The sequence below is a fragment of the Cebus imitator genome, unplaced genomic scaffold, assembly GCF_001604975.1.
Source record: "Cebus imitator isolate Cc_AM_T3 unplaced genomic scaffold, Cebus_imitator-1.0 Scaffold13, whole genome shotgun sequence".
Lineage (NCBI taxonomy): Eukaryota > Metazoa > Chordata > Mammalia > Primates > Cebidae > Cebus > Cebus imitator.
In genome coordinates this window covers 11,151,687-11,166,736 of record NW_016107328.1, presented here as the reverse complement: position 1 = coordinate 11,166,736, position 15,050 = coordinate 11,151,687, and the positions used below count along the sequence as shown (strand labels likewise).

Below are 15,050 nucleotides of genomic sequence, written 5' to 3'. Positions count from 1 at the left end.
CACTGTTATTTTTATATATAATATTGTTTTAATATGCAATTTTTGAAATTATTAAAAACTCCTTAATACACACNAAAAAAACTTAAGAATTTCAACAGCAAGAATAAAATAATTCAAATTATGTTTTAAAAGATAAAGAAAAATATTACAATGAATGTAAATATGACATACATATTATGGTAAGACTATTTTTAAACCTGAATTATACTTTCATTAGCTGTTACCTCCTAAATATTAGTTATCCATAGTGCTAGGTCCTGGAAATCAAAGAAATAGAAGATACAATCATGCCATTAAGAAATCTACCATAATTCTGTATGTCTCAGAAAAAAAAAAAATTCTGCCATGGAAAAAAAAATCCTCAAACTGGCATCTAAAAGATCTCTCATTCTACCCACTGCTTGTCCTTTCCTATGCTGAATATATTGGAGCAAGTCAGGTCACCTTTGGCCTCACTGTAAAATGAAGGGGCTAATCTAAATTTTCTTTAAGGTCCTTTCTGGCAAAAACATCCTATTATTTTAATCTGATACATAATTTATAAGATGTATAATAACTATTCTGTATGTGGTAATTAGAAGTCAATGATAAACAGTCAACATAAATAGCCATAACCACAATTTATTTTATAAGGCAATATTTAAATTCTTTTCTGTTATTTTTATCAAGTATCTCTAAAGTCTCAGAGCCTACTGTTTTTTCAATACTAATGTGAACACGCTCTAAAAAGACAAAGGTTCTACATCTTCCAACCCAACAGCAGAGTATCACTTACACCTCTTCCATAAACTTGAGGAAAAAAGATTCTGCCAGACTTCTACAACTGTTTCTCAAAATTGCAGTCTCAACATATTCAAACGTCTATGAAATTCTCTGTGAGAATTTTTTAATTTGTTTTCATTTCGGTGATAACTTCAAAATATTAGTAAAACCATCTTATAATTGAAAACTTCCAAAAGATATTAATACATATATTTTCAATCAAGTGATATCAATTAGTTCCTCTTTAATTCTCAGGGACCCATGTAGAAAAGAGCAACAGCAAACTTAAAACTTAAATGCATTCAAGCCCACGTGAGGGCCAAATTATGTCACTCTTCCCAAACAGATGAAGGTTTTTTAGTGCTAGTTCAAATAGAGAAAGAGGTGGAAGAGCTGAGTCATCACGTTTTATGTAAGTAGTTTTATACATATATTTCAAAACAATTTGTAAGATAAGTTTATATACATATATTACAATCAATTATTTAATTTAGCAAATTATCATCTATAACATATTAAATTGGTGTAATTAGAATAGTACGATGATGCCTGTAGATGCAATCCACCTTTATGGTTTTATAAGCACAATTTAATGTAAAGAATTATTAACTCGTCTTATAATTCTGTAATTTCTGTGATATTATAATAAAAATGAAGTCAGCAATGGGGTTTTGTGAGAATCTTATTTGCATTTAAAAGGAGTCAATGACTTAACCTAGTTTGAGAAAACACTGCTCTTATAAGCAGATTGCTCTCTTACCCTTCTTCCTAATTCCTTAAGCTACTGGGTTTGTGGTGGTACCAGCCCTGGGTCCTGAGCCTAGGGAGAAGGGAAAATGGTTCAGATCAGAGTTTTCTGAGCCATTATAATAGATGGGTAGTGGTATTTCATTGTGATTTTAATTTGCATGTCCCTAATGACAGGATTTTGACTATCTTTTCATGTGTTTATCTGCCATCTATATATCTAGAATGCATGGCTTACCACCCAATGCTCAGAGGCCATCAGACATTCACCTGTCATAGTTCTACTAGACTGAGATAAAAATCTCTTCTCTTACTGCCTGGCTCTCTGATACTATCTAAATCTCTAAAGCCTTTTTCAAATTTAAGAATCTTAAGAATTTTGAATTTTAATATTGGAGTACATCTCCAATATAAGACATTGTGCCACTGAAAATTGTATTTTATTACTGTTAAAACCAAAGGTATATTAAAAATAAGGTTAAAAGCAAATATTAAAACTTAAGTTCAGTACCAATAGAGATAAGATTAATTAAAGACCAAGATGAGAAGTAATATCTACAATTCATACATTCAAAAATATTTGTTGAGTGTCTACTATATGTTAGGCACTATTGCTGGTACTGAGAATAAGGCAGTCCAGGTCCAGTGGCTCATGCCTGTAATTCCAGCACTTCGGGAGGTCAAGATGGCAGAACTGTTTGAGCACAGGAGTCTGAGACCAAACTGCTCAACATAGTAAGATCAATCTCTACAAAAAATAAAAAATGAGCCAGGTGTGGTGGTGGTTCCTGCCTGTAGTCCCAGCTACTTGGGAGGATGAGGTGGAAGGATCAGTTGAGCCTGGGAGGTTGATGCTACAGTGAGCCGTGATTGTGCCTGCACTCCACCCTAGGTGACAGAGTGATACCCTTTCTCAATAGAGAGAGAGAGAGAGAGAGAGAGAGAGAGAGAGAGAGAGAGGATGAGACAGTAGAAGGAACACACAAACATTATATATATAACATGCTACGGGGTGAAAGCTGTGATGGAGAAGAAACAAAGCACAGTAAGAGGGCAGCCGGGATATGGTTAATACTTATATGGTTTGGAAAGGCCTCACTGATAAGGTGATAGGATAGAATAAGCCATGCGGATATTTAGAGGAGAAAGCTTCCAGGTTGAAGAACATGAAATACTCCTCTAATGGGAGTATCTATGGGCATGTGAAAGGAATTACAAAGAGACACAGGTTTACTAATTTGCAAAGCAAATGAACCAGACAACAAAACACTATCTTAAGACATTTACTTCCATATATATCGTAGTTTTTGCAATTACTTTTAATGGCAAAAACCGCAATTACTTTTGCACCAACTTAATAAAACCACCTATTCAAAGTATAGTATAAATGTAAGAAAGTTCATGATTTCCGTTCTGCTATAAGGACACATGCACATGTATGTTCATTGCGGCACAGTTTACAATAGCAAAGACCTGGAACCAACCCAAATGCCCATCGATGACAGACTGGACAGGGAAAATGTGGCACATATACGCCATGGAATATTATGCAGCCATCAAAAATGATGAGTTCGTGTCCTTTGTAGGGACATGGATGAACCTGGAAACCATAATTCTCAGCAAACTGACACAAGAACAGAAAATCAAACACCACATGTTCTCACTCACCCATAGGTGGGTGTTGAACAATGAGAACCCATGGACACAGGGAGGGGAGCATCACACACTGGGGTCTGTTGGAAGAAAACAGGGGAGGGACAGCGGGGGGTGGAGAGTTGGGAAGAGACAGCATGGGGAGAAATGCCACATATAGGTGATGGGGAGGAAGGCAGCAAATCACACTGCCATGTGTGTACCTATACAACAATCTCGCATGTTCTTCACATGTACCCCAAAACCTAAAATGCAATTAAAAAAAAAAAGTTCATGATTTCCTTTTTTTTTTTTTTTTTTAAATCTCAGACCTGTGTGAGAGATTTTTCATTTAAATGCATCAATTTAGCTAGGAAAATTCTGAAATTTTCTAAAGGAAGTATTTTTCAAAATTCTTTTAAAACCAATCTTACAATCTTACTTGTCACAAAAAACAGTTATCACAGTTAGGTAAGTACACAGTATAATCTGCATTTATTTCTAAATATAGAAACAAAGACAAAGACAGAGAAATGGGATATTTAGTACCTATTTTTTTTCAGAGGGTTCTATTAGAAACAAAGAAAAGTAGAGCCCCTTTCTCACTTGTGAAAATAAATCACCTTAGAAAAAACTGAAAAGCATTAGCCTACAGTTACTACTTAAAAGCAAACAAATACAACTTTTAAAAAGTGAATTTTATTTTGCACAGGATTAAGTCAAGCAACAATATGAATTAATAATAAAATAAGAATATATAGTCATCCTGCTGTATCCACGGGGGGATGGTTCCAGGATTCCTCTGCAGATACCATAATCCATGGATGCTCAAGTCCCTCATATAAAATGTTATAGTGTTTGCATATAACCTATGTAAATTCTCTTGTATACTTTAAATCAACTTTAGATTACTTATAACACCCGATACGATTTACATGCTATGTAAATCACTGCTAAACTGTACTGTTTAGGGAAAGAGGGAAAGAAAGTCTGTACATGTTCAGTACAAAGACAACAATCCTTTTCTTTTTTTCCAAATATATAAGTATTTTTAGAGACAGAGTCTCACTCTGTCTCCCAGGCTGGAGTACAGTGGCATGATCATGCTCACTGCAACCTCAACCTGCTGGGTCCAAGTGATCCTCCTGCCTCAGCCTCTTGAGTAGCTGAGAATGCAGGAGCATACAACCACACCCAGTGTTTTTTCAAATATCTCCTCTCCTTAGTTGGTTGAATCCATGGATGCAGAACCCACAGATACAGAGGGCCAACTGTATACATAAATTCCTATTCAATCAAGTATCTTTATAAACTATTTCAAAGTTCCCTTATTCTCCTTGACCAGAAAAAAATATAAATTTGAATTTATCATTTTAACCAACTACAATAAACTATAAAAGAGGAACATCACCCAAGACAAACAATATCACTTGACTTTAATTCAAAATAAACTAAAAAGCCATTAAAATATGTAGAATTTTTTGAATGCTACATTTTCTCCCTTGACTTCTTCCTTGGTTTTATAAATCTCAAAGGCTGTGTGGTAGTTTATATCACTTACAGATGTTCTTTATGTTGCAAAGAATTTGTTTTAATTTTCCAAAAACAAATCTAAAAATAATAAAATCATAACCAAATTTTATCTCAGTTTAAGGAACTGTCTTTTCTTGAGATGAAGCATGACTAAAATTGAGAAGCCTGAACGATGACAACGCTGTGGAACAACTGAAACCTCTGACAGATGGGAATGTTGCAGCTTACACCTCACAACTCCTTACAATACCCCGTCATCTTCAGATTTCTGATCACAATGCCCACTACTCAACATCAAGCCACTAGTAATCTTTCAAGATTTTCTTACTGGCACTTTCATTACTATCATTCCAACACCCCTTAATAGTGACCTTTGACCATTTGAAGCAAACCAAATCCTACCTCACACAAAACAGCACAGAACACAATAATATGGTATCTAAACCTAAAATACTTACAACAAAACTAATGACTGCAACAAAGAAATGAACCTAGGCAATTTCATGAAGTTTTACTACTTTATATTTACTGCAGTATGACAAATGTGATATAAAGCATACACAAAGAGTAAACAATGAGAAGTAAGAAAAGGAGGAATTACACGAACTTTTAAAAACATCATTCAAATCTGCTCCAGGCTCAAATTATTAAAAGAATAAAATAATCTCAGCAGATCAACTAATTTAAGATGATGATGATGTTTGCTATAGCAATTAAGACTGTACCACCTTTAAAAAGTCATCCGTTTTACATATTCCTCTAATTTTATTACTTGATGCTGTAAGTCAGTGAATGTAATATAAAAGAAAGGAAAAGAAAAAAGGGGGGGAAAACTTACTGGGATTGAAAACTCCTCAGCCAAATACTTCAAGGAGGATGCTTCTCTTGCCAAGAATTTGTTTCTTTCTTTGAGATTGCCTGGAAGTTGTGTATCAAATTCCTTTCTAACCACAGAAGCAACAGAGTCAATAATCACAAGTTTAATTCCTTTTGAGATAATTTCTTCTTCCAAAGATTCAATCCTATAAAAGAAGAATTTATAAAATGGTCAATAAATTTAAGGTATAATAAATAAATAAGGGTGTTGCAATGGCTAAGTAACTTAAAAACAATAACAAACTATTCTTCCCTAAGTTACAGTAATGGTTTGCAAGAATTCAGTAAACCTAACTTATTTTCAGCTCTTCTAGACATATCATGCTTTTCTGGGAACAGAGGAAACTGTTTCTGTGTAGTTTCAGAATTCCTTGGTTCTCCTAAGATAATGCTAACGCTCCAAGTCTGGGGTAAAACTACTTGTGGCAGCCAGTCTGCAAAATGGCCCATACTTACTCCCTCCTCTTGGTATTTCACATCCTTGTGTAGGCCCCTCCTACAGTATACCAGACTTGATTTGTATGACCACAAGCATATGACAAAGTGATAGTACTTTATTTCTGAGTATAGGTTATAAAAGACTACAGCTTCCATCTTGGGTACTACTTCACTTGCCCAGTCTCTCCGGTCACTTATTCTAGGGGAAGCAAGTTGCCATGTTGTGATTTGTGAAGAGGCCCAGATGGTAAGGAACAAAGACCTCTTGCCCACTGCCAGCAAGAAACAGAGACCTTCCAACAACTACATTAGGGAGCTTGGAAGCAGATACTCCAGCTCCAGTCAAGCCTTGAGTTAACTGCAGCCCTGGCTACCAGCTTGTGTATACCTCTTGAGCAACAGTGAGTGAGAAACACCCAGCTAAGCCACTCCCAGACATTTAACCCTCAGAAACTATGTGAAATAATATATATTTGCTGTTTTAAGCTACTAAACTGTGAGACAATTTGTTAATCATACAATAGATAAGTAATATACCACTTAAATAATTAAATCTAAAATATTTTATTCATTTAATTTTTTCATTTTTAAAGAAGGACTTCAACCAAAAGGCTATAACAAAGAAAAACACTGAAAAAGTTATTCTAATAATTCTAACCTGTAAAGAATTTTCTCACTCAGAAGCTGAAAACATAAAAGATAAAACATAAACCTTCAAGGCATTGCTAAAAAATCAAAATCTAAAGCAGCATACCTTTGTAGAACTTCATCACAGGTGAGCTCCCGATAAAGATGAACTTTACTACTTGTCAAAAGTAATTTTTCTTCAGTGTTAAAATATCTGGGAAAACGGGATTCTGCTATCTCAACCAGTCTGTGGGTGAAAAAAAAAAAATCACAAACAAAAATAACCAATTCTATTTAAAGCCACATTGCTGAATCTCTAATTTATTTTATTTGAGAAACTTATAAGCCTTATCAATAGAGCAGGTATACGCAAAATGGCTTAATATACAGGTTTAGAATGTAAGCTCACTTTTGTAAGCACTAACAGAGGTTAGCAGTCAGAGCATGAAACCAGCAAGGGCTTTTGGATCTCATCTAACCTTGAGCAAACAACAATCTCTGAGGTTTATCTTTCTGGGATTAAATATGGTTTTTGTAAATGATATTTAGAGGTGCAGCTATAAGATATGTATACTAAATAAGAATGCTTTCATTTTCTTGAATAAAATAAGTATATTTGAACAAATATGATATATTATATTCTAATAACCAGGTATTAGTAAGTCTTCATGCCTCAGTCGAGAAAAATACACTTTCTCAAATGAAACAACTCATGCAAATTAATGCCATGCATTAATTTCCTGGTAAACAGAAAATTATGGCCCAAACAAATTAATGTTATCCAATAATTTCTTAGTCAAACAAAAAATGATTTTCTAAACACTGAATTTTAGCCTCAAAGCCAGTTTTTTGTTTGTTTGTTTTTACTCTAATTTGTGGGGTACCTGTGCAGATCGTGCCAGTTTGTTACATAGGTATACATGTGCCATGGTGGTGGTTTGCTGCATCCATCGCCCCGTCATCTACATTAGGTATTTCTCCTAATTCTATCCCTCCCCAATCCCCCGCCCCCGGCTATTCCTCCCCTAGTCCCCCACCCCCCAGGCCCTGGTGTCTGATGTTCCCCTCCCTGTGTCCATGTGTTCTCATTGTTCAACACCCACTTATGAGTGAGAACATGTGGTGTTTGGTTTTCTGTTGTGTCAGCTTGCTGAGAATGATGGTTTCTAGCTTCATTCATGTCCCTGAAAAGAACATGAACTCATCCTTTTCTATGGCTGCATAGTATTCCATGGTGTATATGTGTCACATTTTCTTTATCCAGTCTACTATTGATGGGCATTTGGGTTGGTTCCAAGTCTTTGCTATTGTAAACAGTGCTGCAATAAACATACATGTGTATATGTCTTTATAATAGAATGATTTATAATCCTTTGGGTATATACCCAGTAATGGGATTGCTGAGTCAAATGGTATTTCTATTTCTAGATCCTTGAGGAATCGCCACACTGTCTTCCACAGTGGCTGAACTAATTTACACTCCCACCAACAATGTAAAAGTATTCCTATTTCTCCACATCCTCACTACCCATCTGTTGTCTCCTGATTTTTTAATGATCACCATTCTAACTGGCCTGAGGTGGTATCACAACGTGGTTCTGAATTGCATTTCTCTAATGACCAGTGTTGATGAGCTTTTTTTCGTATGTTTGTTGGCTGCATAAATGTCTTCTTTTGAGAAGTGTCTGTTCATATCCTTTGCCCCCTTTTTGATGGGGTCGTTTGTTTTTTTCTTGTAAATTTGTTTAAATTCTCTGCAGATTCTGTATATTAGCCCTTGGTCAGATGGGTAGATTGTAAAAATTTTTTCCCATCCTGTTGGTTGCCAGTTCAATCTAATGATAGTTTCTTTTGCTGTGCAGAAGCTCTTAATTAGATCCCATTTGTCTATTTTGTCAAAGCCAGTTTAATATATGCAGTATGCCAAACACAAGAGAGTGACAAGTTAAAACACCATCATTCATATTATAAGATATAGAAAGCATTACTAGAAATTTCTCATATTTATGGTTAAAAATGTTAAAAGTACAAGTCTTTGAGTTTAACCAACTCATTACATTTTAAATGTGTTTTTTTGTTTTATTTTGTTTTTTTTCAGAGTCTCACTCTGTCACCAGACTGGAGTGCAGGGGCACAATCTCGGCTCACTGCAATTTCTGCCTCCCAGATTCAAGTGATTCTCCTACCTCAGCCTCCCAAGTAGCTGGGACTACAGGCACACACCACCATGCCCAGCTAATTTTTTGTATTTTTAGTAGTGACAGGGTTTCACCATGTTGGCCAGAATGGTCTTGATCTCTTGACCTCCTGATTTGCCCGTCTCGGCCTCCCAAACTGCTGGGATTACAGGCATGAGCCACCACGCCTGGCCCATTTTAAATGTTTTGAGTTTAAACATTGCATTTGATTTTAAATAAAATGTCATTTTATCAGCCCTAGTACTTACTTAGCCATCCCAGGGGAACTGGGGGGGGAGGCTGTAAAACTGAAAACCATCCTATATTTTATGTTCCATTTAGAGACTCAAAAATACAAAAGAGCAGTGTTTTCATTTCTAAATAGTTAAGAGTCCTGGGTCTCTGCTGAGAACTTTAAAAAGATAAATAAAGTAAGTCCTTACATTTGCTACGATCAAAAATAAAAGAGAAAACCCTAAAACAGGAAAAGAGAAGAGAGAACTTCAACAACTTTTTAAAAGTATGTTTTTGAACAATTTGAAAAGAAAAATAAACATAGTTAAGTTAAACAGGAAGACGAAAAAATACTTCATGAGGAAGGAATAGTACCAAAAGAGGTGTGAAGAGTGAGAATGAAATGGATCAAATAACCGAGCTTAAGAGAGGCACAGGGATTGAAACGGAAGAAGGAAATGAGGTAAGTGAGGAAATCATGAAATTCGATGGCATTGACACAGACAGAGGAGCCAAATCCTGAGGGTTTGGGGGAAAAGCGTAAATTTTCTGATTAGGGAAACTCTTTGCTGAGTTTAGTGCTAGTTAGAGAAGTAGCTAAAAAATCGCTGGCATTTAGAACCTATCAGTTTTTAACAAGATAGGTCTGGCAACATCTTCTAGAAACATGGAAGTTTTTCAAACTTTGAATGCCCAGTTGATGAGGAACAAGATTGAGAGTATCTAACTTATGAGCAACAAGTATTGAACAGCTGACAATTTTCTGCCCTCTAGCACTAGGCTGGATTTCCACCAGTGGCTTGAGTAGTGAAAGGCTCTGGAACTTATTGCTGCCTTCTCATTGCTGAAGGCCTCTCAGAAGGAATGGTGGTCAATGGATAGACATGAACAACCTTTATTCACAGTTACCATGCAAATAACTGTATTAAATGGTTATTTACACGCCAATATGCTGTAATTTTTTTTTAAGACTGAGTCTCACTCTGTCGCCCAGGCTGGAGTGCAGTGGCATGATCTTGGCTCACTGCAATCTCCACCTCCCAGGTTCAAGCAATTCTCTGCCCCAGCCTCCTGAGTAGCTGGGATTACAGGTACCTGCCACCAGTAGCTGGGGCCATAGGTGCGTGCCACCATGCCCAGCTAATTTTTGTATTTTAGTAGAGTCAGGGTTTCACCATGTTGGTCAGGATCATCTCAATCTCCAGAACTCATGATTCGACCACCTCGGCCTCCCAAAGTGCTGGGATTACAGGTGTGAGCCACCATGCCCAGCCAATATGCTATAATTTTCTATAAGTTTCTCCAGATGTTTTTTATTTTATAATAAATATCTGAAAACATATAAATCAAAAACCAAATATAAATGCAGTATTCAACATGCCCCATATTCACCCTACTAACTTCTCGAGACAATCTTCGTCACAAATATCTTTTTTGTTTAAGGCAAAAAAAACAGAAAAGAACCTATCATTTGCTCCCAACATTAATTAAATAAAGTTTGAAAATAATGCCATCTTGTGGATACCTTTTTATAAAAAGTATTCTTTTCAAAATGAGCACTTAAGATTCATTCATTTGATGAATGTTTATTAAGGATCTACTATATGCCAGGTACTGTTCTAGGTGCTGAGAAAATGGCAATGAACAACCACTACCACCAAAAGAAAAAAAAAAAAACCCTTCCCTCACGGGGTTTACAGTCTACTGAGGAAGACAAACAAATAAATATATATTATATATCAGGTAATAAGGCTCTAGAGGAAAACGAAGCAGGACGAGGGAACAGAATATGACAGGTGAGGCAAGTGCTATTTTATATTTTATGTAAAGTGAACTGACAAAGTCTCATTAATAAGGTGACATTTGAGCAAAAGCTTAAAAGAGATGAGAAAATGAACCATGTGGATATCCAGTGAAATAGCACACAAGAATAGAGAATTACAGCAAGTACAAAAGCTTATATGTGGAAAGATGGCTGGTGTGTTTGAAGAACAACAAACAGACTAATATATTTGGAACACAGGGAGCAAGAGGGAGAATAATAGAAAACAAAGAGCTAGCCACGGCCAAGATCACATTAAGACCTTTAGGTCTATGGTATTTTGTTTAGCTTTATTTAGTAAAACAAGAAGCCTAGAAGCAGGAACAACATGATCTGACTTCTTTTTTTAAAGGACTGTTATAATTGCCAAATGGAGAAGAGGCTATAGATGGGCAAGAGTGAAAGCAAGGAGATCACCTAGCACAATAGACCAGATAAGAGCTGGCAGTGACGTGACCCAGGGAAGTAACAGCTCAAGTAATGAGAAGTAACTGGACTCAAGATATAGTTCAAAAGAGAAGCTAAAAGAATTTCCTGGCCAGGCAGGATGGCTCACGCCTGTAATCCCAGCATTCTGGGAGGCCGCGGTGGGTGGATCACCTGAGGTGAGGAGTTAAGAGACCAGTCTGGCCAACATGGCAAAACCCTGTCTCCACTAAAAATACAAAAATTAACCAGGTATGGTGGCATGTGACTGTAATCCCAGCAACTCGGGAGTCTGAGGCAAGAGAATCACTTGAATCTGGGAGACAAAGGTTGCAGTGAGCCAAGATCATGCCACTGCACTCCCGCCTGAGTAACAGAGTAAGGCTCTGTCTCAAATTTAAAAAAAGAATTTCTTGACTAATTGGATGAGCATCTAGAAGAATGGAATGACAATTTTACTGAAGCAGAAAAGACAAGACTCAGAGTTTTCATTATTGGTGCTATTTGCATATTTTATTTCCTTCATGGGGGAATCAAGAATGCAGTTTTGGATATATCAGGAAATTCATGTATGTAAGCCTATCCATGTTCCACATCTTTACACAAGTGAATATGAATCTGAAGTTCATGAGAAAGCTCAGAATTCAGATATCAATCCAGGAGTTACATTGATCTTATTAGACTGAACAAAACCTAGAGAAGATTTTAAAGATCACAAGACTAGATGATATCAGGGATTGAGTACAGATATATAAGAAAAAAGGTCCTAGGACTGAGTTCTGGGATTCCCCAAAGCCTAGAAGTTAAATTGATGATGAGGATCCAGCAAACAGGACTGAGAGGAGGTGGTGACCAAGAAGTAGGTGTAAAATCAAGAGAGAATGGTTCCAAGAAGCCAAGTGGGCTAGGCATGGTGGCTCACACCTGTAACCCCAACACTTTGGGAGGCCAAGGCAGGAGGATTGCCTGAGCCTGGAAGTTTGAGACCAACCAATGCAACATACCAAGACCTTGTCTATAGAAAAAATTTAAAAATTAGCTGGGCATGGTGGCATATGCCTGTGGTCCCAGCTACTCAAGAGGCTGAGGTGGGAGGATTGCTTGAGCCTACGAGGTCAAATCTGCAGTGAGCCATGATAGCAACACTGTACTCCAGCCTGGGTGACAGAGTTAGGAGAGACTGTCTAAAAAAATAAAAAAAAGTCAAGTGAAGAAAGCTTTTCAAGAAAAAGGGAGTGATCAACTCTTTCAAATGCTACTATTGGGTTGGATAAAATTTTTTAAATCAGTTGCATTACAGAGCTGGGAACTAAAGCTTGGATAAAGTGAACTCAAGAAAGAATGAAAGAAGGGATTTCCAATTCTGCCCACAAAGGATTAACTGGTACAGGAATTGCACTGAAAAAATAAATAGAAAATCAGATAGAATACACAAAATAACAGTTTTCAGATACTGAATGATAGAAAGCTCGAGATTGTGATCCTTGAAAGAAAGGAAACAAACACAATGAACCTACAATCACCTCAGCTTGCTCAAGAGGCAGTTTCCAGGCTGCAACACGAGAAAGGGAAAGCAAACAGAGCCTGGTAGACAACCTTAGTTGAGGAGATGGGGATCAGAGTTTGGGAAAGCTAAGGTGGCTAGAACTTATAGGGCAGAGTACCAGAGAGGAAGCAGGTGTGCAGAATGAGCACTGCAGAGATCTGCAGAGAGGTCCAATTGAGAACTAATCTGAACACACAAAAATGTTTGAAGGGAAACTCTCTGAGGTTGAGGAAAGAACCACCAGAAAGTATTAGACTGAACAATTCCCAGTGCTAACACAAGGGTGGGAATAGTTCGGGTTTACACAAGAGTGAAGGATAAAGAAAACTCATTATACACTGGGCATTGGGCAGAATTCTCAGAAGGATTTTACCTTACTAGTGGAGCTAAATACGTTTCAGAATAAAGAGCACAGTCATGCACTTCATGCACTGCATAACAAATTTCAGTCAATGATGCATCACTTATACAACGTTGGTCTCAAAAACTTATATAGTATATTTTTACTATACCTTTCCTTTGTTTAGATACACAACTATTATTGTGTTGTAATTGCCTATTCAGTACAATTAATCAATATTGTGAAAATGGCCACACTGCCCAAAGTAATGTATAGATTCGATGCTATCCCTATCAAGCTACCATTGACTTTCTTCACAGAATTGGAAAAAAACACTTTAAACTTCATATGGAACCAAAAAAGAGCCCACATAGCCAAGACAATCCTAAGCAAAAAAAACAAGGCTGGAAGCATCATGTTACCTGACTTCAAGCTAAACTACAGGCTACAGTAATCAAAAGAGCGTGGTACTACTGGTACCGAAACAAAGGTAAAGACCATTGAACAGAACAGAGGCCTCAGAAATAACCTCACACATCTACAACCATCTGATCTTTGACAAACCTGACAAAAACAAGCAATGGGGAAAGGATTCCCTATTTAATAAATGGTGTTGGTAAAAACCAGCTAGCCATATGCAGAAAGCTGAAACTGGATCCTTTCCTTACACTTTACACAAAAAGAAACTCCAGATGCATTAAAGATTTAAATGTAAGACCTAACACCATAAAACCCTAGAAGAACACCCAGGCAATGCCATTTAGGACATAGGCATGGGCAAGGACTTCATGGCTAAAACACCAAAAGCAATGGCAACGAAAGCCAAAATTCACAAATGGGATCTAATTAAACTGAAGAGCTTCTGCACAGGAAAAGAAACTATCATTAGAGTGAACTGGCAACCAACAGAATGGGAAAAAATTTTTGCAATCTAGTCATCTGACAAAGGGTTAATATCCAGAATCTACAAAGAACTTAAACAAATTTACATGAAAAAAAAAAAACAACCCCTCAAAAAGGGGGCAAAGGATATGAACAGACACTTCTCAAAAGAAGACATTTATGCAACCAACAAACATATGAAAAAAATGCTCATCATCACTGGTCATTCAAGAAATGCAATTCAAAACCACGTTGTGATACCACTTCAGGCCAGTTAGAATGGCAATCATTAAAAAATCAGGAGACAACAGATGGGTACAGAGGATGTGGAGAAATAGAAATGCTTTTACATTGTTGGTGGGAGTATATAAATTAGTTCAACCATTGTGGAAGACAGTGTGTCGATTCCTCAAGGATCTAGAAATAGAAATACCATTTGGTCCAGCAATCTCATTGTGTATATACCCAAAGGATTATAAATCATTCTATTATAAAGACACATGCACAGGTAGGTTTATTGCAGCACTGTTCACAATAGCCAAGACTTGGAACCAACTCAAATGCCCATCAATGATAGACTGGATAAAGAAATGTGGCATATATACACTATGGAATACTATGCAGCCATAAAAAAAGGATGAGTTCATGTTCTTTTCAGGGACATGGATGAAGCTGGAAACCATCATTCTCAGCAAGCTGACACAAGAACAGAAAACCAAACACCACATCTTCTCACTCATAAGTGGGTGTTGAACAATGAGAACACATGGACACAGGGAAGGGAACATCACACTCCAGGACCTGGCGGGGTGGGAAGCAAGGGGAGAGATAGCATTAGGGGAAATACCTAATGTAGATGACGGGGTAATTGATGCAGCAAACCACCATAGCAAGTGTATACCTATGTAACAAACCTGCACATTCTGCACATGTACCCCAGAACTTAAAGTATAATTTTTTAAAAAGTGAAAAAAAAAAGAAGAGTGAGATCTTTGGGTTAGAAAATGT

At 36.9% G+C, this 15,050-nt stretch overlaps 1 protein-coding gene across 7 annotated transcripts in view; it reads right to left on the bottom strand.

Annotated features, from left to right (window-relative positions):
- Positions 1-15,050, bottom strand: part of RAD51B (RAD51 paralog B) — a 661,060-nt gene that overhangs the window by 601,073 nt on the left and 44,937 nt on the right. For all 7 annotated transcript variants that reach the window (XR_001816721.2, XM_017499426.2, XM_017499401.2 and 4 more), the window contains 2 exons: positions 6,743-6,862; positions 5,513-5,696 (listed from right to left, as the gene is read on the bottom strand). Coding sequence is in view for 6 of the 7 variants with exons in the window: in XM_017499426.2 (XP_017354915.1) it covers positions 5,513-5,696; positions 6,743-6,862 (304 nt within the window). In the remaining variant the exon portion in view is untranslated. The remainder of the gene's footprint in view (positions 1-5,512; positions 5,697-6,742; positions 6,863-15,050) is intronic.